The following is a 25,967-nucleotide window of genomic DNA, read 5'->3' as shown; positions in this document are numbered from 1 at the left end:
TTAGTGGTTTATTGCAAATGTCATATTCCAAACCACCATAGGCCAAATCTTTACTCAGCCCTTTTCAGGCAACATGACCATTGAAAATAATGGGCTTTTTTAGCCTAAGACATGACATCAGGATTTGCTTCAGAATATTACCCACAATTGCTAGAAGCCAAATCATGAACTTTCCTCTCACTGCAGGTATGTGCAAGGGGGCACTGAATCAGGCTGGGGTTTCTAGGCTTGACCGTACCACAAATAAATAGTAAATGAAGCTGTAACTCACTTTTTACTGATTTCTTAATCAGCCTAAACTCCAAGTGAAGTCACCGGGAGGTTTGCTTGAGTAAGAAAGACTGAATGAACAAGCAAGCAAAGATTTCAGGATTCCGCCTGTATTTTTGTAATTTAAGAAAAGATTCCTTGAGCTTTATATCTTTATGAAATAGTAGATTGGGACTGTGAAACTGGCATTTCCTTAGAGATGCTTTTACACTGATACAAATGCTATGTGTAATATACTTAATACTAATTTACTTTGCCACTGTTGCTAATTATCAGAAATATTTAAGGCTGAAAAAAAGTTTTTGTTGTTACAAGCCTATTTTCAGAACCCTCCAGTCAACCATAATGCTGAGTTCAGCCGAGGTGCAATCACATAAGAAAAACTGGCGGGGGGGATTGGCGTGAAAGCACATGATGAGTTCTGCAGCCTTACTGAGGGGAAACTCAATGGGATAGTAACAAATTAGAGGGCACGTGTCCATTTTTTACCCTCAGTCAGCATTTGTACTCATGAAATTCTGGAAATTTCCATTAAAACAGACTGCAGGATCACACACAGGGTTGTTCCTCCACTACAGCTGGAGCAGAAAGTGAAACTAGGAAGCAAAGCCCAGATCCATATTTAGGAGGCTAAATCTGGGTTTAAGGTATTTAAATCCCAGTTTTGGCTCCACTGTGAGCCACAAAACTCCCACCGAATGCTGTAGGCACCTAAACTTACTCAGTGCCTAAATTCTCAGGATAAAAGTTCCCTCTGTGCCTAAGTTTCTGCCTCTAAGGATGCGCATTGCTGCCTTCCCTCCTGCCTAAGCTCCAGCAATAAACCATGAGAAGATAGGCGTTCAGCTGTGTAAATCACGTGCAGGGCCCAATCCAGTAGGGGTGCTCAAAGGCCACCTAGCCGGACGCATCCAAATTCAAAATCTTGCAGGAGGTGGAAGTGTGCCCATATTATAATTTTAGTCCAGTGACTACAGCACTCACTTGGTTTGTGAAGACCCAGGTTCAATTCTTCCCTCTGCCTGGGGGTGGGTGGGGAGAAAGGATTTGAACAGGGATCTCCCACTGCTCAGGAAGGTACTTTAATTACGGAACTAAAAGTAACAAGTTGGGCACCACCAGCACCTCCTGCCATTTTGTGTGGGGTGATGCAGGGGCCTGACTCATTCCCACAAATAATACCTTAGGTACCCAAGCTGCCTGTCCATAGGTGGCAGGTTCCCATTATGGATCACTGGATCTGGTGGATCGCCAAGTAGAAATAGGCACCTGCCTGCAGGACTTAGGTGCCTATCACCCTGAGAATGCCATGACTTAGTGTACACCCCTTTTGTCAGCATCTCCCACTGGCTAGCTTAGATGGCTCCCCACCTAGAGCAGTGGTTCTCAAAGCCGGTCCGCCGCTTGTTCAGGGAAAGCCCCTGGTGGGCCGGGCTGGTTTGTTTACCTGCCGCATCCACAGGTTCAGCTGATGGCGGCTTCCGCTGGCTGCCGTTCGCCACTCCAGGTCAATGAGGCCTGCGGGAAGCGGCGTGGGCCGAGGGACGTGCTGGCTGTCCTTCCTGCAGCCCCCATTGGCCTGGAGCGGTGAACCGGGGCCAACGGGAGCCACGATCAGCCGAACCTGTGGACGCGGCAGGTAAACAAACTGGCCCGATTCGCCAAGGGCTTTCCCTGAACAAGCAGTGGACCAGCTTTGAGAACCACTGGCCTAGAGTACTGGCTTTTGTGGATCACATTCTAAAGCACTTATCTCTCCCCATTCACTGTACAGGGGCCAAGGCACCTCACTCAGGCTTTGTGGATCACGGTGTGTTCCTCTATTTTCTAGGAGCCTAAAAGTTAGGGACCATGATGCTCAGAGTTGCAACACCTCAGTCCCTTTATGGATCAAGCTCCTATTGAACCACAAGTGTCTAAAATCATTGCAGAGGGGATAGCTTACAATTACTGATCAACTGAACTGATTTCTGTACAAATGTTCTGTTCTCATCGAGTCTTTCCTGATACCCAAGGCTTTCTTTGAATACAAGCAAGAAGAATTTCACTGAATTAGGCCATCCCATCTGCAGCCCAGACACATTAAGTTGTGATCCTATCAGAGCTCACATACTAAGCAGGATTGGGCGTGCTCAGCGCTGTATTTGAGAAGAAGTGCAGCACAGACAGCTTTCCTGGTAATTCAGTAGGTGGAGTTTTTTTCCTGTAACTTACCCACCAAGATGTCAGAAGAAGATATAAGTTATATAAGATATAAACAGCCTCCATCCTACTACAGTTATACCTTAGATTTTTTTACACCTGGTAGTAGCATGTAAACAGGCCTGAGGGACTGTACAGAGGTGTCTTTACTAGGCCTTTTACAAAACAGCTGTGCCACTGTACCTACCTCTGGCTCAACTCTGCTGACAGTAGCCGTGGCAGCAGATGTAATGCACACAGGGTTCCAGGTGACCCTTGGAATGTTAAGCACCAAGTCTTGTAACTCTGCCCAGAGCAGCACTTACAGTTGTAGTGCACAAAGCACAAGTTTCCTCCAGCACGTGTGGGAGCTACCTCTGTGGCAACAGCAATGAAAAACGTAAGCAAAGCTTCAACAGCGTAGGCTAGGTCTAGGTGGTAGCGTGGGACTGCAACGGGAATGAGCTTAAATCACTTTAAGCTTCATATCTGAATTTGGGCCTGTAATTGCAGTCTTTTTTTTTTTTTTTTTTGCAGATAATGTGGTCTAAATTTATTTTTAGTTCTAGTGTTAATAATAATAAAAAAAAAATATTGGATGCACCCATCCAAATTAGCATACAGGAAAGAAGCTAGGATTCAGGAAATGCAAAAGCTGAGTGCTTATGAATTTAAATGTGTCTCTCTGAGCTGGAAACCAAGTCACTGGCCTCTCAACTTCATCTCTTCCGCCACTTTTCATCCTGTTTTCCTATTTGGAAGGCTTTTCTGTGCACATGTAAGTCTGACAGTGCTGCACTAGGAAACAGAGCTTTCTTAACACACCAATACTTGCATTTCATTTCCCTTGTGAAAATATTAATAGAACTGATGTAATATGCAAGTGCAGCATGTTCAATATAGATCACACACACAAAAGGCTTTGTCAATTTTGAGTTAAGTTTGCTCAAGTGAATTTCTTATCAACACATGCACCAAAAACAAGGAAATCACCCAGTTAAGACAACATTAACATCCAGACCAACCTCAATCACATGTTCATCATCTACATATCACAACACCCAAATGCCCTCATAGATTCCTCTGCTGCAAAACACACTTACAATATATAGCCATCCATCATGCATGCAGGCAGCTGGGGTGGACGTGACATTTCAGCCAAACATTGCCTTAGAAAACTGTTGCGAAAGTTGTGAATTTTAATTAAAAAAAATAATTTCCCCGTGTTTTGATTGGCTTTGAGCACCTAAAACTTGAAGTGAAGAATGCCACCATAACTGATCCAAAAAGCAGAGGAATTCTGTAGAATATATGTACTCATATTGCATTTTGTTCAGGATGGCAGGGCTAACTCCCCCACTCCTGCCAAAAGTGCCACATGATCTTTAATGACTACAAGTGGTCAGGGGCTATTTTTTGCATAATCTCAAAGATGGGAGTCAATACTATTCTGGGACCCATGAATAGAAGGGCCTAAGATTTTGAATGATCCCCCTGAGAATATAGGGGTGGTGCTGTCTCCTGAAGTAATTTATTATTGCTCAATGCCAGAGGTTTCTCTGAAGACACCCACCACAGTTTCCAGAAATACAGGGAAGTCTGTGCTTCATGAACAATGCATGCAGCATGGTTTGGTTTTTTTTTTGGTTTTTTTTTTTTTACAAAAGGAGTCTGAAGAAATTAACTTTGTCAGACATCACTTCACCACCAAGAACATCAAATGAAAATAATCTCTAAAAAAAATTGCAAAAAGGTGACAACCCCTCTCATATTGCAGCAGACTAAATATTGAAATAAAAGCTGTAGACAACGGGAAAGCAACTGCTCTAAGAAAACGACACGCATTGAAACACAGTGGACTGTGAAGTCTTATGTTAATTGAAATAAACCACATTAGGGAAAAAATGGTATTACAAATATGTTCAGTACTACAACATATGGTGTGTGGAAAAGAACTAACAAGAATCAGATGTCACAAAGTTTTGCCTGTGCTGATTCTTTGTACAAACACTGTGTGTGGAGAATTTGTTTTAAGTGAAACTTATGTCTGTTTTTAAAAAGGACTTCAAAAACAAGCCTCTTTCTCTCTTTCACGTACTTAAGAAACTTGTTGGTGACAATGCAGGTGATTAGGAGACAGTTTCAATGAGACAGTACAGGAATCATGAGCACAAATCCTGTTGTTTGCTAACAGGATTAGAGGTAGGTTCATTCCGTGCATGAATCTGAAAGTTAATCCTGGTATGTCTTCCACCTTCATGGAAGGTAAAAATTCTTCCCATAAATGAATTGTCCAATAAAGATATGCAAGATCATGTACAGTTTTATTAACAGCACACTATTGCTGCTATGATTTGCCCGGTTTGTGCAACAATTTACAAAAAGGACCATTTTAAAAGCCGCAGACTTGTAATACAATGATTCATAACTATAGAGCTGGACAAATAATGCAAAATATATTTTGCATATATTCATTTGAATTTTTAAACACGTCTACTTCAAGTTTGTTCACGTCCCTTTATTGGTTACAGTAACTCCTCACTTAATGTTGTAGTTATGTTCCTGAAAAATGCAACTTTAAGCGAAACGATGTTAAGTGAATCCAATTTCCCCATAAGAATTAATGTAAATGAGGCTGTTAGGTTCTAGGGAAATTTTTTTCACCCACACACAGAGTATAAGTTTTAAACAAACAATTTAATACTGGTACACAGTGATGATTGTGAAACTTGGTTGAGGTGGAGGAGTCAGGGGATGGGATATTTCCCTTACTGCTAAATGATGAACTAGCAATTGAACTAGCCCTCAAGGGTTAACTCTCTCACTCTGCAAGGCAGCAGGAATGGACGGGGAAGAACACTGCCTTGTTAATTAGATCAGCTTGCTGTGACCGCAGCCCTGGTTTGTCCCCCTTGCTCTATGGAAGATGGGGTAAGCGGGGTGCAGAAGCAGGGGGAAGGGGACACCGTGACATTAGCCCCCATCTTCCTTCCCTCTTCCCAGCACAGCAAGCAGGAGTCTCAGGGAGCAGCTCCAAGGCAGAGGGCAGGAGCAGCACATCACAGTGTGGGGAGGGACACAGCTGAACTGCAGGCAGCTGTTGCACAGGGAGCTTAGGGGAGCGGGGAGCTGATAGGGGGCTGCCAGTCCACCCTGGTTCCAAGCCCCCACCAGCTAGCTGCAAGGGGCTGCTCTTCCTGCAAGCTGTGGACAAAGCAGACGGCTCCCAAACGAGGTTAGAAGTGAGCACTGAACAACTTTAAATGAGCATGTTCCCTAATTGATCAGCAACGTTACAATGAAAGAACATTAACCGGGATGAATTTAAGTGAGGAATTACTGTACTTTCCATTAATATGCTAGCAAATTAGGTTACTGGCAGGAAAGTTTGCCAAAATAGTGTGTTTTAAGTGAATACTGTAAAATATTTATGGGAAATGAATTTGGAATTCACAATAAGTGAATATTAATACTGGAAATCTGAAGCTGAGAGTTATTCTTATCCAGTCAGGGAAGAGAAACATGGCACAGAACTTGAATGTCCAGTCAAAATACATTCAATTTCAAGTATCAAATATTTGTTACCAAATTACCTCAGAACCAAGGATTATTAGCAGAAAATATCCAAACATTATTTTTGAAAAACTAATAAATCAGAGAAAATGACAATCTGCTTGCAAGAAAATATGGATACACTTTTCAGAAATGCCTGTGTGATTTAGGTCCCTATGTTCATTGTCCTTCAATGAGATGTAGCTTTCTAAAGGTTTGTCTACATGGAAAAATTGACTAGAATTGCTACCCTGTGGACACTTTATTCTAGAAAAATTAGTGCACTTCTAAAAGAGAGTAATTATCCAGGAAAATAAATCACTTTTATTCTGGAATAGTGTCCATGTCTAGAGTTTATTCTGGAATACCTATTGCAAAATAGTTTATTCTACAATAGCTGGTCAATTTCATCACGTGGAAAAGCCCTAAGTCACTTAGCCTATTTTGAAAAATGTGTTCTTTCTGAGCAGAAAAGGGTGCAATATTCACTGAGTACATGCTCATTACAAATTATTCATGAGGCCCCTGTGCATAATTCAGCAGCATACTTTTCTATTCTCCACACTCATTTACCCTCTTGCCTGACTGGCAGCTCAGATGCTGTGCTCATCTTGCTCCCAGCCTCCTCTGTTGTTCCTGTCCTGAAACCTAACCCTTAGGGCTCCTATGGCATTTGTCTGGGTCCAGCCCAATAGATAGGCAAGTTACCCAGATACTGCTTTTTTCACTTTTACCCAGCTGGCAACATCAGCAGAGAGACAGAGGACTGAACATGGCTGGAGAATGAGCTACTTTCTAAACCCTACAAATGATCACTCCAGAATAGTGATTGGAGCACATGGGCTAGTTAGGCTAGTGTAGCAGAATCTTGTGGTATCACTGCTCATGCTGCAGTACATGCTCTGTAGAAAAACAGAGGCATTGCAACCTGAGCGCTTTCACCAGGACAGAATTCACATTTTAAAGAAACAGTAACTGAAAATTCATTGTTAAATACAAAATATATATAAGTGCCAAGGGCTCCTGGTGTAATCCATTAAATTCCCAGGATGAACATTCAGAGTGATGGCTATTTCCCAATCATTGTTACATTAATACTTGGCACTTACAAAGCTCCTTTCATGAAAGAATCTCAAAGTGCTTTACAAACACTAATGAATTAACCATCATAACAGCCTTGTGTACTCCGCAAGATGGGTACTGTTATCCCAATTTACAGAAAGGGAAATTGGGGAATAAATGATTTACCCAAGAACACATAGCAGATAAGTGGTATAGCTGAGGCCAAAACTCAGGGATGTAATCCAAAGTCCACTGAAATCAACCAGTTGGAGAACACTTCAGTCTCCCTGGCCGATTACAGACCTAAAAGTCACAATATTACAACAAAAAAACTTCAGAAACAGACTCCAACGAGAGACTGCTGAATTGGAATTAATTTGCAAATTGGACACCATTCAATTAGGCTTGAATAAAGACTGGGAGTTGATGGGCCATTACACAAAGTAAAACTATTTCCCCATGCTTATTTCCCTCCCCCTACAGTTCCTCACATCTCCTTGTCAATTGCTGGAAATTGGCCATTTTCATTACCACTACAAACAGTTCTTTTTCTCTCCTGCTGATAATAGCTCACGTTAACTGATCACTCATTAGAGTGTGTATGGTAACAACCATTGTTTCATGTTCTCTGTGTATATATATAGATATATATCTTCCTACTGTATTTTCCACTACATGCATCCGATGAAGTAGGCTGTAACCCACGAAAGCTTATGCTCAGATAAATTTGTTAGTCTCTAAGGTGCCACAAGTACTCCAGTTCTTTTTACTGAAATCAATGTGAGTCTTTCCACTGACTTCAAATGGGAATTGTAGAAGCTATTGGATGAATCCCTTCTCCGAGTCCTCTGCTCTAACCACTATCCTGCACTGACTGCCACCAATGAGCATGGGTATTGTAGAACATATGATATCCACTGGGATAGCAGATTGTTCTCAGATTTCTCTTCTGGAAGAGTCCTGAACAAAGAGGCGCCTTATTCTAAGTTTTCTTGCTTTTCTCTGTGCAAGCAATAGCCTAAGGCCATGTCATAATGGCACTTTTTTATTTAATATCTTCTGTTGTCAGGTATTCTTAATTAGAAGTTTCAATGTTTAAAACACTTTGTGGGAGCTGGGGAGTGGGAAAGGAGCTAGTTGTACCTTTTCCTTTGCTGTTAGGCATCTCCAAGCCATGATTCCTCAAAGATGCTCCAGGCTGCCAGAGACTCAGTGTGCCTCAGCACAATCTGATGCCTCCTCAAAGCACTGTGACATAGATGGAGATGGCACTGCCTGAGTGTGTGAAAAAAGCTATTGTGACAGGGTGGAGAGGCCCTGCCCTAGCATCAATTGACAGGAAGTTAACTTGCTGCCAAACTCTGCTGCTTCCCACACTTGAACTGATGAAAAAAGTTGGGTTCTAGAAGGACAACTTCTAAATAACGGCTCAAGAAGAAATTAGTAGCCAAAACTCTAATTCTTTCAGTCCCACCTACACTATGGAAACTATCACCCTGGAAGACCCAGTCACAACATGGTTCTTCTTTAACACACAGCAGTCTTGCAAGGTAGATGGGACCAAACTGTATTTTAGCCAAGTTCTCATAGTGTGCTGCAGCCTTGGATTGCCCAAGGGTGCAGCACAATTGAGGTAAATGGCAAAAACATAGTTCTGTCTCACCAACGCTGCAAAAGTGAAGGGTGTTACCCACATCAAGGAGATGACCAAGGAAGATTTTCACACAGTAGATGGGACTTTAGGAGAATGTTATTCACAGAGAGAAGTACTGAGGTTAGCAGTGTTCTACCTAAGCAAAGTGTTTTGGGAAAGGCAATCTTCCAAACCATAGCAATAAGACAGGCTTTGTTTTAGCTCAACTGGGCCCTTTTCTTGTGGTTAAGGTGCTGCACTGGGACTCAGGAGATCTGGACTTAGGCCCATCTTTTCCATAAATTTTCTGTGTGACACTGGATACATTATTTAACTTCCCTGTGCTCAATTCCCCATCTGTAAAATGGGAATAATTCTACCCCCCAAGAATGTTTTGGTGGGGGCCACACCAGTAGCTGCACAGAAAGATTTGAGTAAAATAATTTTATTTAATTTGAAAACACTTTTATTGTCATAAAGCTTGAAGAAAGTGTTCGTTGGATATTTTCCGGCAAAATGTTTTTCCTTAGGAAAATGTATAGTCATCGAAAGCAAAAGATTTTGAAGAAACACGTCAATTTTGACAAAATGTCATTAGATAAAAGACCCCAACATGAATCCTTTCAATCTTTTGAAATGGAACATTTGAACATTTTCAGGACAGAATATTTAGATTTTTCATTTCAAAATGACTTCTCTTTTAGAAATGTATTTTATATTGTAATTAAAAAAAACTTCAAAATCAGAATGAAACATTTAGCTTGTATAGAAACTACACATTTTGATCAAGCCCAATACAATTTTGCTTTGTTTTTCAATTTTTTTCATGGAAAATGTTGAAATGTCTGTTTGCGTTCCATTTTGAAACAGAAAAGTTTTTTGAAATCACAGAATTTCCCACAACACAGAAAATCCAGTTCCAGTACAGCTCTACTTGAACTAAAAGACTATGAAAAATATCCTCCTCATGCAAGCTCATCTGCTGGAAATGTACTTATAGGTTCTACCATCTTACTGCTCTATACTGGTACACCACATAAAATGCTATATTTCTAATACACAGTGCTAAGTGAATGCATTAGGGCTGGGGACTTTGGATAAAATAAAATCCCTCTCTGAACCTTTGCCCAAAACTCCATCAGCACATTCACACAATTGTTTTTAAAGATTCAGGACAATTCAGCCAAGGCTCCAGTATCTCCCTTCCTGTACCTAAAGGGAACTGATCCCAAAATGGCTACTGTCTCCTTCTTCATTGTTCTCTCTTCTTGCAAAACACAAGTTGTCGTTGCCATTCCTTTTCCCATGGCACTTCAGTAGGCATCTCTAGCTTCCCGATGGACACCCGTTACCTTTGAAGCCCAGCAACAGTATCAGCCTTTTCGTGGCCCAGTTTATCACCAAATTAAAATCCTTCATGCTCAGAGGGGCCAAATTCTGGGACACAAAGGTCAAACACTGTTTTCAAATATACCTCATACAATCCCACTGGCAGAAGTGAGATTGCATGGATGTAAATTAGGGCAGATTATGCTTCACAGTAAATAATAAAATAACATTTATACAGAACTTCAGTGATGAAAAGCGCAATATACGTGCTAAGTATTGTTGAACTTCCTGACAATCCTAGTTCTAACTTAGTGGCAGTGGGACTTAATATGGAGTCTGCCAACAGTACTGGATGCTGCCTAGCCACCTAGATAGCCTCCTCCTCCCACAGCACCGCCACCAGACAAAGAGATTCCCTGTAACAGCAATCCTGGAACTGGATCATCAAACAGAAGAGGATTAAGCAAGGGCTGTGCAAGTCACAGAGCCAAATTCTGCTCTCAAATATAATTGTACTCAGTTGAACTACAAGGAGTTGTACTGGAGAGGACAATTTGGCCCTAAGTGACTATTCAGGTCACAAACAGTCCTAATGAGCATCATAAAGATGGAGAACTGTCAGACAGAGAGAGGGAGAGAGAGAGATGGCAGCAGTCAAGAGATAGCACTGTTACCCAAAGTTTTACAAGGTTGTATCATGCATGAACATATTTTTAGTCTTAGAAAGAAATTCTGTGTTGTAGGTCTTGTTATGTAGATTTTTAGGGGTGAACTGTGACAAGCAGCAAGAGAGTTTGTTCTCTGCCTTAATCTCTTTAACTGGAGTCAATTTTTGAGGCAGAATTATGCCCTGAGAATTGGGCATCAGTGTTTCTGCTGAGATTCCTGAGAGACGTGATTGCCTGCCTGGTGGCTGTGACCACTTCTATTCCAGGACTGGTGCATACATGTAAAGAAAACAAGTTGCACTAAGAAAATATCCAGATTCTAGGTAAGTGATTTCTCCTTCCAATGGGAAACTAATCTGCAAGGCCCTGGGCATCTGCTATAGCTCAGCAGAGGGGCAAAAATATGATAAATATTTTTGTTTGTTTATCAAGTGTAGCTAATACCTAACACTAAATTAAACTGGTGAGAGGTTTTCAAGAGAATCAGAATGTGGGAAAAAGATGCCACGCATTAGGGTTTTTCGGAATATGGGGGGGGGGGGAAGAGTAGCAGGGAGAGAGTCAAAAGGGGAGAAAGGCAGAAGTCTGGCAGAGAAAAAGCCAGGAAAGGGGCCTCTTATGGGGGAGAGGCCATTGTACACGGAAAAGAGTTGGATTGTCATGGAGAGGGAATGGGGACTGCCAAAGTGGTGTCAAACCGAACCTCCAAATCTTTACTGGGCCCCTACTTTATAAATAGATGTTAATGGTTCCACTGAGACTGTTACAGAGATTAGTTTTGACATGTGAGCAATCTGTACAATTTTTGAATGCTTATCTCAACGGCACTGAGCTTTTTGAATCTTGCTCATCCCAAGCTCCCACTGCTGAGTTATAAAGGCAAATCCCTCAGAAAATGGAGTTGATAATGAAAATGGTGCCAGCAAGGTACTGCTCTAATTGTACCCAAATGACTCCAAGGTTGAACATGAAGTATACAGAACTTGGCAAGCCAAAACCTCCTGTTCAGAAACACGTAATATACTTTTATGGCTAAAAAGCTACAGGCAATTTGGCTATAATGAGCCAAGCAGAAGCCATGATCTTGCATCCTGTATTCATAAATGTGTTTATCTCACATCTCTAAGACACACCTTCACTTTCCATAGTAACTCAGGACAAAACAAGTACCCACAGCTTACCACGGAAGGGGCTAAAGAACTGTCCCAAAATCTTTTTGGTTTTGTTGTTGTTTAAGTGTATGTAACTTTTCAAACTGCTCTATTGATCAGCAAAGAGTTAACCTCTTATTTAGACTGTAAGCTCTTTGTGGAAGGAACCATCTTTTTGTTCCATGTTTGTACAGCTCCTAGCACAATGGGGTCCTGGTTGACAAGTAGGGGCTTCTAAGGTGCTACCACAATATAAATGAATAATAATCATCTCAAAATGGTTCACAGTTCAGGATCAGAAGTTTAACTGCACTGACTGGTGCTCCAAATTCTGTTGGTGTTGGCTTTGTCATGAGAATTCAAATATTTCTTGCTCTGGTTAAGACAGAAATATGAAAAAAGTAGGTGGACCCAAATAAAAAAATAAAGAGAAGAAAGATGATAGCCAAACTCTCGAACCTCAAGAAGGTTAGGGTTTTGGTGAAGGAGTGTGTTGTTATTGTCAGACTATAAAAGAAAAGAAGGTCACAATCCCAGAAAAGCTGGATGTTCCTGCTAAAATGACGCAATATTAAAATAGTTAATGATACTTAATGAGTCCATCATAAGGCTAGAGAATCAACAGCCCATTGAGAACAATCATGATACTCAGAATGACAGTAGCGCTTTGGTTCACATTCAAAAGGTTTACTCGACAACCATAAGGAACTGCAATTCAGTTTTAAATTCTATAGCCATTAATACAACTCCCAGGAAAGTGTTAGGAGAGTAACTCTGTGTGTGTCTTAGCTTATCTAAATTGGTTCACCACTCCCTGTTATAGCGACTGTGTATTTTTCTTTTCTGCTCTATTATCATCTCAATTTATCTTTCACATCCTACGCCTATAATAAACTAATCTCACCATAACAGGATATGTCCTGTAGATTTATTAAATTAAAAAGAAAAAACACATTGTGAGGGATTGAAAGACTCAATCAAGCGTTTTCTCAAACAAAACAAAAAGTTAAATGTCAGTGAAAGCTAGACATTTACTACTTGAATCATTATTCTTCCTGAATGCAAAAGGCTAGGTCTCCACCTGTGCCAGAACAAAGCTTGGTGTAATGAGGAGGAGGGAGCAAATAGGTCGTGTTATGCCATTTCTATGTCCAGCCCTATATCCAGCCGATACATAGGCCCCCATCGCAAGTTAGTGTTGCATTAATTTGGCATGTAACAGTCAAGTGGACACTACATTGATGAGAATATCACACCTGCCTAACACATCCCTTCCTCACTCTCAATCCACCTCAGAATGACCTCTCTGCCACTAAGCCAAATCTGTCCACTGGCTCCCTTGACACCTTTGAGGAGCAGTGGGTACTGTCCAGGCTTCTCTGCTCAGTGTCCCCTTCTGGTTTTCTACTTTTGACGCTTTGACCTTCACACCTGTCCTTGTTTTCTCTTTTGTTGTCCCCCGTACTTATTTGAGTTCTGGGCTCAGTGGCTCCTCCCCTTAGGCTCAGGCAGGAGCCTTTACCTGAACCCAACAGGACTAAGCCAAATCAGGATTTCCTTCACTAGAGAAATCTTCAACAGCTGCCTTAAAACACCTTTAAGCTCCCTTTGTGCTGCTAGAGCAATATAAAATGGACTTCAGGGGGGCCAAAGACTTGCCTCAGTATTTCAGTCAGCAAGCAACAAATGGAGACAGAAAAATAAAAGACAGTAGAAACCAGAATCTGCCTTCAGTTTTGGTTTAAACAAGAGTAACGCCACTTACTTCAGATTTATACTGGGGCGAGTACAGAATCTGAACCTAGATACTTGTTATTGAAAATGCTGAATTTAATTAATGTGACATTTCAAAGCATTTGGGGGAAAAACAAACCCAAAACAACAGCTGCACAATCTAGAGTACTGACTAGAGTGGCTGCAGTCTGAAGTATGGACTTCCCATCAGATGAGAGAGATTCGGAAATGAAGAAAATTGGGCTGTCATTTCTCTGACTAGAGCATGAATATTCTAATATTTGACAGCTTGGAAAATTACTTTAGATGCAGTAGATATGTAATGAGACACATGGAAAATTATGTTTAAACAAGTCCTTTGTGCTAGACCCAGACTTTCTTCAGAAGTGACTACAATACACCACTGTTAGATTTGTACTAAACACTCATTACCACATCCAGGCTATGCCACATTGAGATTTTATGGCTGCGCTAAGGGTTTGTGAGAAGAAGAAGAAGAAAAAAGTTCTTCCTGACTGTCTGCTTTGCAAGGGATTTGAACTGTAAAAGAGACAAACTGTGTCAGCAACTTGCCAAACCAATGTAGTACCTGCCAAACCACACCTTATCCTTCTCAATCAGCAAAAAAATTATCCACTGCCTGATTTCTCTTACCTCATCAATAAGGGTTGTTTTTCTTCCCTTATTAGGATACTCTCCATGCAGTAAAGCTCTGGCCCTAATAGTTGCTTTAACAATATGTACTGCACATCAGCACAAAAAAAAAGTAGCTAAAAAAAAATTAAACAACGGCAGAGAAAAAAAGGCTGAGTTTTAAATTAAAGGGACAGCATCAACTTGGTGTGGACTCCACATTTTATCATAGCTTTTGTAAAATGAAAACAATGGGCTGGATGAATGAAGAATTTATTAAATCTTTTATATACGTAAATTATTATGGCCCTGATCCTGCAAACACTTATAACCACAAGTAACCTTAATGAAGTAAATGGGATTAGTCACGAGCATTAGAGTTTGCAGGGTCAGAGCCATTAAAAAATAAAATCATATACATGAAAAAGAAATATCAGTGTTCTCTTTCCAGAGTCTCCTGTGTTGGAATCCCAAAGAAAATAGATACATAAATGTTAGTGCAAAAGAGAACCAGAGAGTAAAACAAAGCAGAAAAGCAAGGAAAACCAATTCACGGTGCAAATGAAACTAAATGCAAAAAGGAGTGAAAGTAACAGGTATTTAAATTGAAGTTTTAATATTCAAAAGCTGCTGTTAGTAGCCCTGGGGAGCAGAGTTATTTTTTGTTTATTTTTTTAAACATATAGGTTTGGATTCTCCAGTCCATTAAGTGCCATTCAAATGGAACAAAGGAGAGGTAAACTGGCCAGAAATGGTCAGCAGAGAAGTCCCCTTGAATAGGGGAGCTTCTACTGGTGGACCGGGCACAGCTGCCTCTTGTGCATTAGGGTAGAGGGAATTAGAAACTTGCCGGGTTGGGTAGGGATAAGCAGGGGATAGGGAGGGTCATGGCAGAACAGCGTTTTGCTCTGCCCAATCCTCCACCAGTGTCAGGTCACTTGAAGGACCTTGTGCCACCATTGTAAGTTAGAGGGGCTCCTTGGGAGTTCTGACCAGGATCATGGAGCTTCAGCTAGCTTTCTGTACCCCCTCTCTTCACTATAGGATGGAGAATGTAGCCCATGGAATAAAGCCAAACTATTTTTGCACATTTGTGAGGAAGGGAAACTGCCCCATTCCTCTCAATGGGGCCTGAATTCTGAATCCTACTGAATTCTTTCTCTGTTGATCATTTTAGCTGAAACCCCTTGCTACTCTGTGGGCACCCTGAAGCATGATACTACCATTAGTAAAGCAAAGTAAAGGGAGCATGCAAAGGAGTGGATGCTGATTTACTGACACAGCAATGTTTGGTCTTCTTACTATTTGAATGTATATGGGCCTTATATTGGCAAACGTACATATAAAGGTCATTATTGATCCCAAGATAAGTGAAGCCGATACCCTGTCGGCTGCTGCTTGATAATATAGATATGAGGGGACATAAATCCTTGCTGCAACAAGACCACACCATCCCACACATGATCCAAGCCCTGTTCTGTCCCTGTCCATATGGAAGAGAGGGGGGAAAGGTGGCTCAGCTGTCTTCATGGCACTATCACCTATACTGCCACAGGTCCCACAGACTGGATCTGTGTAGGGCTAGTCACAACAGGGGATGGGGGAGGGGAGTGCCCATGGAATATTTAGATTGGTAAAAAATTGAAAGCTGAAAATTTTCAGAAACAAAACTGACAAATTTTTATTGAAAACTTTTAACTGAAAACTAAAACATTACATTAGGAGCCTCATACTCTCATTCTCCTCTATAGTCTGGGATCACAGGCCAAACCACATCTCCCATGATGCACCACAGTCTCTCCTCTTGCTGAGCCACCATGGTGCATCATAGGGGTCCCTGGCTGTGGTGCATCATGGAAAATGTTGTCTGTCCGGGGAACCTGTCTCATAGAGAAGAAGGCAGGCATGTGTACCTGACATACATTTCCCATGAGGCACCAAGGCAGCATTGCCAAATAAAAATGTTTCCATTTTCAGGTGTTTGATTTTTAATTAAAAGTTGAAGTTTTCCAAGGAAAACAGATACTTTTATTGAAAAATTCTGATTTTTTGAACCCCAAATTTTCTGTCAAAAAAGAGTTTCAACTCTATACCTGTGTGTTGAGAAAGGACGGGAACTGAAATGTGGCAGGCAGGTTCACGATGAACATTATTCCTAATGCAACCAGTGAAAAATCTCCTCAAAAGTTAATATAAACATAGGCTGTATTCTAGGCAGTTAATACAAACAGAGGCTGTAATCCTGGCAATCCACCTCCCATGAAAGACAACCATGAAGATCTGGAGTGAATGTAGAAGCACAAATCCTCTGTAGACAAGTTCCAGTCTCTAGCAGATCCCCCAAATCCATACAGATTTCAGGGAAGTTGCATCTTCTGGCCACTCAACCCCATGATTATTGTGTAGTGCAACAGACCTCCTTTGATGGAACAAGCCAGGGAAACCTTTGGGAGCTGAACCTTGCAGAATTTTCCTCTTTGTCCTCCTCTCTCAAGTTTTCCCACAGGAGTTGGTGATCTGACCCCAAAAATACTTCAGATCTTCCAGTAAATCTCTCCGACCCCATTAAACTGGAAAGTTTCTAAACCCAGCTACAAAATCTTAGATGTGGGATTCGGTTTGCCTCAGTCACTGTCCTTGTTGAGCTAAAACCCTAAGGCCCTTGACTCCTCATGATTTGCGGGAACCTGAATTGCTATTGTGGTTTCTGCAACACACGGCAGTAAAAATAAACACTGGCCATGTGCAAACAAGCATATTTGTGTCAACAGTGCTCATCTGGCCATATTATGTATTGGGCTTGATTCTCAGGCTGCATCTACACTGCAAGTTAGGGGGTGATTTCCCTGCTCATGTACCCATCCTTGCACTAAGACTCATTGAGCTTCCAGTGGGTAATGTTCTTCGCATGCCTCAGCTGTGCCTCTGCAGCTGCTATCAGTTCTATCGTGGCTGTGCTGCTACTTCTACTGGCTTTAGCTCAACAACAGCTAGGGCAGGTCTGTGTACCCAGCAGGGGACTCACATCCCTAGCTTGTAGCGTAGATGTAGTCTCGGTTACAGTAAGCCCACTTTACACTGCCAAAGTGATGCAGAGGAGCCTCAAGTCCAATGAGAATTCAGGCCATTGTCCTTGTGTGCATGGCAGTGAGAATAAGGGGAAGTAGGGAGAGCCTAGAGAGTAAGAAGTGAGTGATTTAAGATGAATTAATTAATAAAACTGATCAGTATGATCAGCAGCAGTGATCCTACACCCAGTATTTCAGATTATGCTACTTACCAGGTGATGCAGACCGTGTTACTGCTGTCACTGTTGCCTGGTTGAAGCAGTAAAGACAGCATTATGGCAATCTCCAGCACCTCAGCTGCTCCCTGAAGACTCACTCTTATTCTACTAGCATGGCTCTTACTCTTTGCATGATCATTCAGTATGGAACAGAAATGATATCTCATAATTTAAGTGACTGATTCCAAATAACAAATGCCACAAACAATCCCTGGGCTGAAATTTGTTCACAGAAATCATCTGGTGAACATGTATCAAATGCAAAAATCAAATTTGCTAAATCCATGACCTGTTGGCAGACAGCATAGGTCCTATGCAGAGGAACTAATAATCTAAAGACCCAAGTCCAGCCTTCAGTGATATCAGTGGAAGGACTACCATTGCCTTCAGTGGAGTTGGATTCAACCCTAAGAAGTTACAAAGAAGTTTCTACCCAGGTTTTCATATTTTCAAGTCATCACTAGCTCTGATGAAAGATTCTACTTTATATTTTCAGCGTGCTGAATGCTAAAAGGATTATATCCAGTTTACTTAAAAACAACAAAATAAGTATTACAAGTGTGCCGTGCAGGTTGGTGACATCTTAAAGGAGGTAATGAAACTGATATGTAAAGGCACCATCAGAGTGAATCTGCAAGAAGCAAAAGATCATACTTTATCTTATTCAGAACAGAGAAGGCAAAGCTTCTCTTGCCCCCATGAAGAGCCTCCACTGGGCAAAGTTATAAAAAATTTCATATTCCTTTTTTCCCCCCAGCAGACTGAGATGTATTGGCAAAGTATGAAGACCTGGAGTGATTATATTGACTCTCAGCTTTAGAAAGGGTGAAATTTCAAAATGAAGACACAAAACAGTGCTTTGGAGTAGACTAATACTTTGTGGGTAACGGTAAAAATGTCTTCCTCACTGTTAGCTTGAGGTCACGAAGATGCTTTGTGGACAAAACAATCACCATAAAATAATGGCCACCATTTTTAGTTCACTAAAACAAAATGCCACTGCTTGTGAGGAAAACTGCTTCTCGTTGTCAATCTATACCTGTACTGATATAGAAACTTGGAAAAGAATACTGAAGTCTCAAAGTGTGGGCAACCAATAACACAATAAACTATACACTAAATACAGAGGGATTGATTGTCGTTACACACCAATTTCATATAGGCATAATTCCATTGACATGTAAGCAGTCAGAATGAGCTCTACCCTGACATCTGGTGGTGAGCTGTAGAAAAGGACTTCAGGGGCTGATTTGTTTGCATGGGCACACCCACCCTGCCTAACCTGATGGACTGCCTGCCCAAATGGTCACTTTGGCTGCTGTGGGATCCCCAGTCTCTTCGTTATTGGGGCAGGAGTAACAAAGCGTTCTTATCCTGGTTATGTGAATCAAGGACAGTAGAACTGCACTTGGCATTTTATGATGGAGGGATTCTCCCTCAACTAAGAAGCACTCATTAGGAAAGGGACATGGGTTCCAGCCCAGTGAATTGAGAGGTGTAGGGGGATGGGTATATGTACCTCGTAGTGTGGGCCCCAAACATTACTTTAACCTCTCCATTGTAATAATAAAGCTAATTTTGGTTCCATTAGGAGTCTTGTTACATACTGCAGTGCTGAAATTACTGATACCTAGGTCTAAGCCTTAGACCTACTTTGGGCTAGTGGTGTACCAGCACTGAGGTTCCCCTGCTACCAGCTAAAATCAGTGAGCGCTGTGTTAAGTGGGGGAGGGACGGAAGACAAGTTGGTGAGCGGACAGCAGGATGGCTAGCAGGGAGTGGAGCAGACAGCAGGGCGGCTGGTGGAGAGCGAAGCGGATAGCAGAGCAGCTGCCAGAGAGGAGTGGCTAGCAGGATGGCTAGCGAAGAGGAGTGGAGAGGTGTGGCGAGCGGAGTGGATAGCAGGACAGCAAGCGGAGAGGCGTGGTGAGCGGTGTGGGTAGTAGGGCATCTGGCGGGGCGGAGCAGATAGCAGGGCGGCTGATGGAGAGATGCAGCTGGTGGTGAAGATTGCAGCAGAACCCCATGGAGAGGCGTGGCACTCGTCCATCGACCCAAGCAGCAGAGCATGTAAGATGCCCCCCTATACTCTCCTCCACTTCCACCCAGGTGGGGAGGTAAACTCTGCAGATGAACTTCTGGAATCTGAGGGGGCTGCAATGACCAAGGACAGAAACTGTGTGTGTGTGGGCGGGGGGGGACTTTTGGGTTGCTGACCCAAGAACCACTCTGAGGCTGTACTGACCAAGGTCAGAAACTGGGGGTGGAGTGACTACTGGTTTGCTGGACTTCAGACCCTGAGGGAAAAAGGACACTGCCAAACTTACTTGGGTGTGGTTCTTTTGCTCATGGTTGGTGTTATGAATCCTGTTTGCGGTGATTCCCCAACATAATGCCGCACTGTTTCCCTCCTTTATTAAAAGGCTTTTGCTACACTCAGACTCTGTGCTTGTGAGAGGGGAAGTATTGCCTCTTGAAGGCGCCCAGGGGGGTGGTATGTAATTTTCCCAGGTCACTGGGTGGGGGCTTGTGCCGGTTTTGCATTGTGTTATTGAAACGGAACCCCTAGATACTGAACCCGGCCCTTGTTACTGCTAACTCTGAGGGGCAGAAGGATTACAGACATAAATGGAGTTATTCCAGATTTACACCAGAGTGGGTGAGAGGAGAATCAAACACACAGGCAGTTCACAACATTCACTTGCAGTCTCCCCATTCTCATGATCAGTGTTAATCTCTATGGGCTGATACTCATTGGCACTAACCTCCCATTATAATGCTCTGGCAATTTAAATAGGCCTTACCATGGTCAGTGATGCATAAGGCATAATGTTGCTGATTTTTTCCCCAGGGCAGGAAAATCTATATGCTGGTGTCTATCTGAACTGCACACTCTGCAGGTCAAGGGAGGGGTGCAAAGGCAGTGCAAAGCTTACCTCTGCATTCTCCAATGCAGGGTCCCTGTATGCATGGCCAGTTCCCCACAGTACATAACAATACCCCTGGTTTGCTCAAATTTACATGGACTCCTAATGGTGCCAAAAATGCAGCAGAGGTGCAGCCCACCCACTTCTCAGGAGGATGGCTTCTGTACTGGCTCTATGCCATTGAAGGGGGTGATCCTTACACAGCAGGGCAGGCTGGTTCTGTGGAAATATTCTATCAAGGAGGCAGCACAAAGTGGCCACATTCAACCCACAGGATCTAGCTTATTGTTATGCTGGACCAAATGTATAAAATGCATGCCTGACTTGATACATCTTAAAAGGGCTTGATTTCTAAAAATGTATCAACCAACCACCCTCTGACAATAATGGTGTTGGGCACTTCAGAAAATGAGGTATCCAAAGCCACTGCTCACTTTTGAAAACCTTGGCTCATATTGTTACAAACAAAGCATAATATAGCACTAATTCACAGCACTTCCCAAATGTAAGTAGAGACCCATTACTGGCCCCTTATGATTTGACTATGAGAAGGCAAAATACAGGACAAACAAAAAATCTTGGGAAATGTTATTTGGACAATTTCTTCGGCACTATCATATCATCTGATTGATTTTCTTCACTCTCTCCCCTCCCACGCCTCCCACCTTCGGGACAGATTGTGCCATAAGGCTCTGTTATTTACTCAGAGAATTAGGCAATGATCAGCTTTCACATAAACTGTGACTTCTGCAAACTTCTCATTAGCCACAGAACTTTAATCAATACCCTGTCTGGAGAAATAGTCTGTTGTCTACTGCCTCCAAGTAAAGTGATTTAAATTCTACATTTGAGATCAAAGACAGGTATAGATGCAATTAAGGCGAGGAAAGGGCCCAACTGGATATTTTTACAACAAAGTGTTGTCCAGCAGAAAGAACAGCAAAAACTTTGTACACATCCAGTGTTTACTCTAAACTCAACCAATTCCTGAACACGCTGCAACCTATTCTGTCTCTAGCTCTCCCTCCCCCATCGCAAACATAAAACATTTCCTAAATAAAACTGAGGAGCTAAAAGTCACACAAATATCACAATAAATTGGGAACTCACTTGGAGAGACTTGACAAGTTCTGCCTGCAGTGTGATCTGCTGATCATGTCTGTAATGGATGAGTCAGTGCAAGCAGCTGCCAGCTTCAGTGAGCTAATGGACGGATGAGCAGGGCGTGGAATGAGACAGTAAAAATGTCATTATCCTTTCAGGCACGTGAGGCTTGTTGGATGCTCTTTCCAGCCAACAGGCTAACCATTTGGTCAGCCCCTTTGCACTATGACAACGATCTGAATTTGCCCACTACCAGGCTCGTTATCTATCCTATATCCTCTGGGTCCCTCTGCACTATCATCATACAATCTCAGATTTATTATTTTTTTCCTGTATTCTCTCTAATAGAGCCCCTTTGTGATTTCTGGGGCTAATACTTACAGTGACTAATTCCTACAGGTTTCTCAGCTGCTGTATAATAAGGTAACTGGTAAACAAATGCTAGTCTTCCCTAGGGTTTTCAGAAGGGCTGCTTGTGTTTCAGCAGGTTTGCCGATAACTGAGGAATTGAAATTAGAAATGCAGCGCAAAGGTGTTTGTTTGAGGTGTTTGTTTATTTAACAAACACCTGATTCCAGCCGACTGAGCTTGTGTAGGGGAGAATACATGTAACTGACTGTAAAACAAGGGTCCATATTAGCCTCCCTGCTAATCACAAATCATTGTATAAATACATATGCGTAAGCGTTCACGTCCAGTCTAAATGCTAAAGTATCAATGGGGATTGGACAGTTGAAAAGGCCAGAGGGTCATTTCCAAGCAGTTCTATATTCTCTGGGACAAACGTTGAGAGGTGTGGAGTAGCCACAGCCCCTGCCGATGTCAGGATTTGACCACCACATTCTCAGTTAGTAATGACCAAAGTAAACATGTGACTGCAGTGGGATCTAACCTAAGGGACTCTCCTCAGCATTCTGCCCTTTAATCCAGTGAATGACACAGGGAATATAAATGCAAACAAAGTCATATAAATTGAGACACCATCATTTACCATAATTTCACATGCATGGTTCTCATAACCCTCTAGGCTAACACAGCACACAGCCTGTGAACATGCTGAAACAACTTACAGTGGGATCCTGCAGCCATTCTACCCCAGGCTTTGATCTCGTCAAATCTCATAAACTACAGGGCAGGGGCTGGTTAATACTTGGATGGGTTGCCTCCAGGGAGAATCAACAGTGCTTCAACAATTAGTGAGGTTGATTCAGTAGGTGGCACTCTGACCTTTGAGTATACACTGAACCATTCCTCAGCTGGTATAAACTGAGTGGAGCTACAGCTGTTTTCACCCGTTGAAGTTCTGGCCCTCAGTTCCCAATGCACGTGCACAAGCTGACATCTACGTGCAAGAAACTCTGATTCATTTATCCTTCTATTGGACACTGCATGTGTGCAAAGTGTACAGACACTTGAAATTTTGGGCCACAGCGTGCAATCCTTCATGATGAAAAGTTCTATATAACTTAGTATTAGGGCTGGGCAAACCACTGAATTCCATTTCCACAGTGGGGAGGTGGAGGGGCTATAAAAAGAGGGCATGGCATCCAAACCAACCCCATTCCTTCCAATGCCTCCAAGGAAGAGGGGATCATGGGCAGTGAGTGTGAATGTGCAGAGTCCATCTCAAAGAACTTTAGTAACAGGTGAGTAATCTTCATTTCATCTTTGAGCAGCCTCCAAACATTCCCACACTTCGGAGTTTGGCAAGTAGTGCTCCTCCCTTCAGTCACTGGGACAAGAAGGCCTAGTTAAATAAATATTATAATATTGCTATACCAAATTGTGCATGTGATCAGATGCCAGATCTAAGGAATAATAATATTTTGTGAAAGGATGCATCGAGTTCCAAGTGGCAGATCTACGGATTTCTAATATGAGAATATGTCTGAGATAGGCCATGGAAACAGCCTTCGCTCTAGTTAAGTGATCTCTAAGCTCTTCTGGAAGAGGAACAGAAGGGGTATCAATACAGAGCTTAACCTACAGAGGAAGGCATTAGGATGTCATTGCCTGACCCTTACTCTTTTTCGGCAAGAGACAAATAGTCTCACTGATGGCTAATGCTCTCTCAGAGTGCAAGGTGGGAGAGGTGGGGCAAGTTGCAGCGCTGTTCTGTCAGTATTTACAGAGCCCTTCATTTCAGAGTTGGAAAGTTTCACCACTAATGCTTCCTTCAGTAGCATGGTTTCGAGGTTATTCCAGTGCCCCTTTCTGGCCATGGGATGAAGGTGCTGTATATGGAGCAATGAAAAGGAAAAGGACCTTTCCTCAAATGACACATATGTGCGTCCAAAACAGGGAAAATGGCAGGGCGAGAAGTGCACCTCTTCACATCTGATTTCCTTGTCTTCAGTTCTGACATATCTGAACCAATGACCAGAGCACGAAGATTTTTAGTCAAGAAACAAGGCAAAGAAAAAGAATGAACTCAAACCTAACTAAACTAAGAAGGCTACAGCACTAGGAATGCTCTGCTCCAAAGGATCCACGTTAAATGACCCAATGAGATTCCTGGCTGGTTGGAAGGAACTGAGGCACCATCCCTCCCTCCCACAGTCCCACCCTCTGAACGTTCGAAGCTGTGAGGAGAGAGGTAGGAGGGGGCCCAGGAGCACTCCAAAAGGCACTGGTAGTAGAAGGTTCCACCAAGCTAAGCTGCACTACTGGTGCATCCCAAGAGTGGGAAAAGACAGAGGCCACTTGAAGAACCTAACATTTTTGTTTGGTTGGTTTCTTACCTTTCCTGCATGTTAAACAGAGGTTTGCAATGAGCTGATCAGACTGTCACCCAGGTCTTTTTCCAGAGAGATTACAGTTAATTCAGAACCCAGTAAATAAGTATGAGGAGTTCAATGTGCACTACCTTGCATTTGTCCACACTGGATTACATCTGCCATCATGCTGCCCGTTAGCCTCGCTCTGTTACTTGGCAATCGGACACTTCAGATGTTTTTTTTAAATGTTTCAGTAGCTTGATATTTATTCCTTTCCCAGTATTAGGCAACTTTGAAATGGGAATGGGAATAGCTTTTAGAAATGCAGCTGACTTGCTGCAGAGATACTGAATACCTAATTACGCCTTCTTCCTTCCTGTGTGCCACTGCTCAGAAAATAGTGGATTTGTAAAAACCCTTTAAAAGCTACTGGCATTTTGCAGGAAAAAAAAATGTGTTTGTTGTTAAAATCTACTGGAATGACATTAACAGATGCTTCTTGTTTGAAGAATACTTTTAAACTGTTCACTCCCCAGGAAAATGAAAGATGCCATAATGTCTTTCATGACTTCACAGAGCAGGCAAGGTCTTGGTTTTTAAGGTCTCAGCTGAAAGACCCCAACATAGTTAACTGCATGGAACTCAATTTATTCACCTCAGAAGGAAAAAGGTCTCAGTCAACCCTTCTGGAAGAGCCTATGGAGTCTGGGGTGTCAGTGAGGAATTCCTGGAACATTATGCCACCCCTGTGTAACCCATATGTAATGTCTCTGAGTGACTAGTTCACAGATGTTAAGCTCAGAAAGGCTATTAGGTCATTTAGTCCAGTGATTCCTAAAGCCAGTCCACCACTTGTTCAGGGAAAGCTCCTGGCTGGCCGGGCTGGTTTGTTTACTTGCTGCATCTGCACGTTCGGCCGATGGTGGCTCCCACTGGCCACGGTTCACCACTCCAGGCAAATAGGGGCTGTGGGAAGTGGCGCGGGCTGAGGGATGTACTGGGCTTTCCCTGAACAAGTGGTGGGCCGGCTTTGAGAACCACTGATTTAGTCCATCTTCACCTTGTGCAGAATGATCCCCTACCAAATTTATATTCTCCAGTGATTTCAGTCCAGTTTTTAAAATATCTCAAGTGATGGAGCTTCCACAACCTCCTCATGATAATTATTCTGCTGTCTAATAGACCTTAGTGATGGGAAACATCTCCTGACAGCAAACTCATATTTTCCTTTTCTTACCATTACTCTTAGCCTTACCCCCTTGGAGCATTGTAAACATCAGTGCTTCACATATGCATTTTTAATGTGTGCAGTGACATGAATCAATAAAAAAATCACACAGCCATGCAAATGGAATTCTATGGACTAGGGCCAAATATTAGAATATGGTCTCGGTTTTGCTCACATAGTTTTGCATTAATAGACATTTGCATGGGCAAATAATAGAATTTGTGCATCCAAACAGAATTTGCACACACATATCATGTAGTTAGATGTTTAATTACTTAATGGACAAATGGAACCACTTGCCCAAAACCAAACACTAAAATTTAGAGTTCAGGATGGGCCCCTTTGAAAATGGAGCCCCTTGAGATAAAATTCACCCAGGTGAAGAGGTCCCATACAAGGCCTACTCACCATTTAAGGTCTATTTTCAGGGCTCATGTGGGACTGAAATCATGAATTATCTAGAAGTGGGTCTTTTTCTGAACAAAGATGAAT

The 25,967-nt window shown here is 42.4% G+C and overlaps 2 protein-coding genes across 9 annotated transcripts in view; one reads left to right on the top strand and one right to left on the bottom strand.

Moving 5' to 3' along the window:
- Window positions 1-25,967, top strand: part of LOC116835616 (aldo-keto reductase family 1 member B1) — a 645,245-nt gene that overhangs the window by 64,925 nt on the left and 554,353 nt on the right. The window lies entirely within an intron of this gene.
- Window positions 1-25,967, bottom strand: part of CALD1 (caldesmon 1) — a 250,640-nt gene that overhangs the window by 45,084 nt on the left and 179,589 nt on the right. Inside the window, exon 1 of one of the 8 annotated variants that reach the window (XM_075069350.1) lies at window positions 21,537-21,769. The exons of 5 other annotated variants lie outside the window; for them this stretch is intronic. In XM_075069350.1, coding sequence (XP_074925451.1) covers window positions 21,537-21,583 — 47 coding nt within the window. In that variant the 5' untranslated portion in view covers window positions 21,584-21,769. Of the gene's footprint in view, window positions 1-21,536; window positions 21,770-25,967 lie in introns of those variants that run through there. 2 more of the 8 variants (XM_075069347.1, XM_032798572.2) reach the window with 2 other exon arrangements.

The sequence above is a fragment of the Chelonoidis abingdonii genome, chromosome 1 (assembly GCF_003597395.2).
Source record: "Chelonoidis abingdonii isolate Lonesome George chromosome 1, CheloAbing_2.0, whole genome shotgun sequence".
In the NCBI taxonomy this organism is placed as follows: domain Eukaryota; kingdom Metazoa; phylum Chordata; order Testudines; family Testudinidae; genus Chelonoidis; species Chelonoidis abingdonii.
Note: the sequence above shows the minus strand (reverse complement) of the source record. Positions and strands in the feature narration are given on the sequence as shown.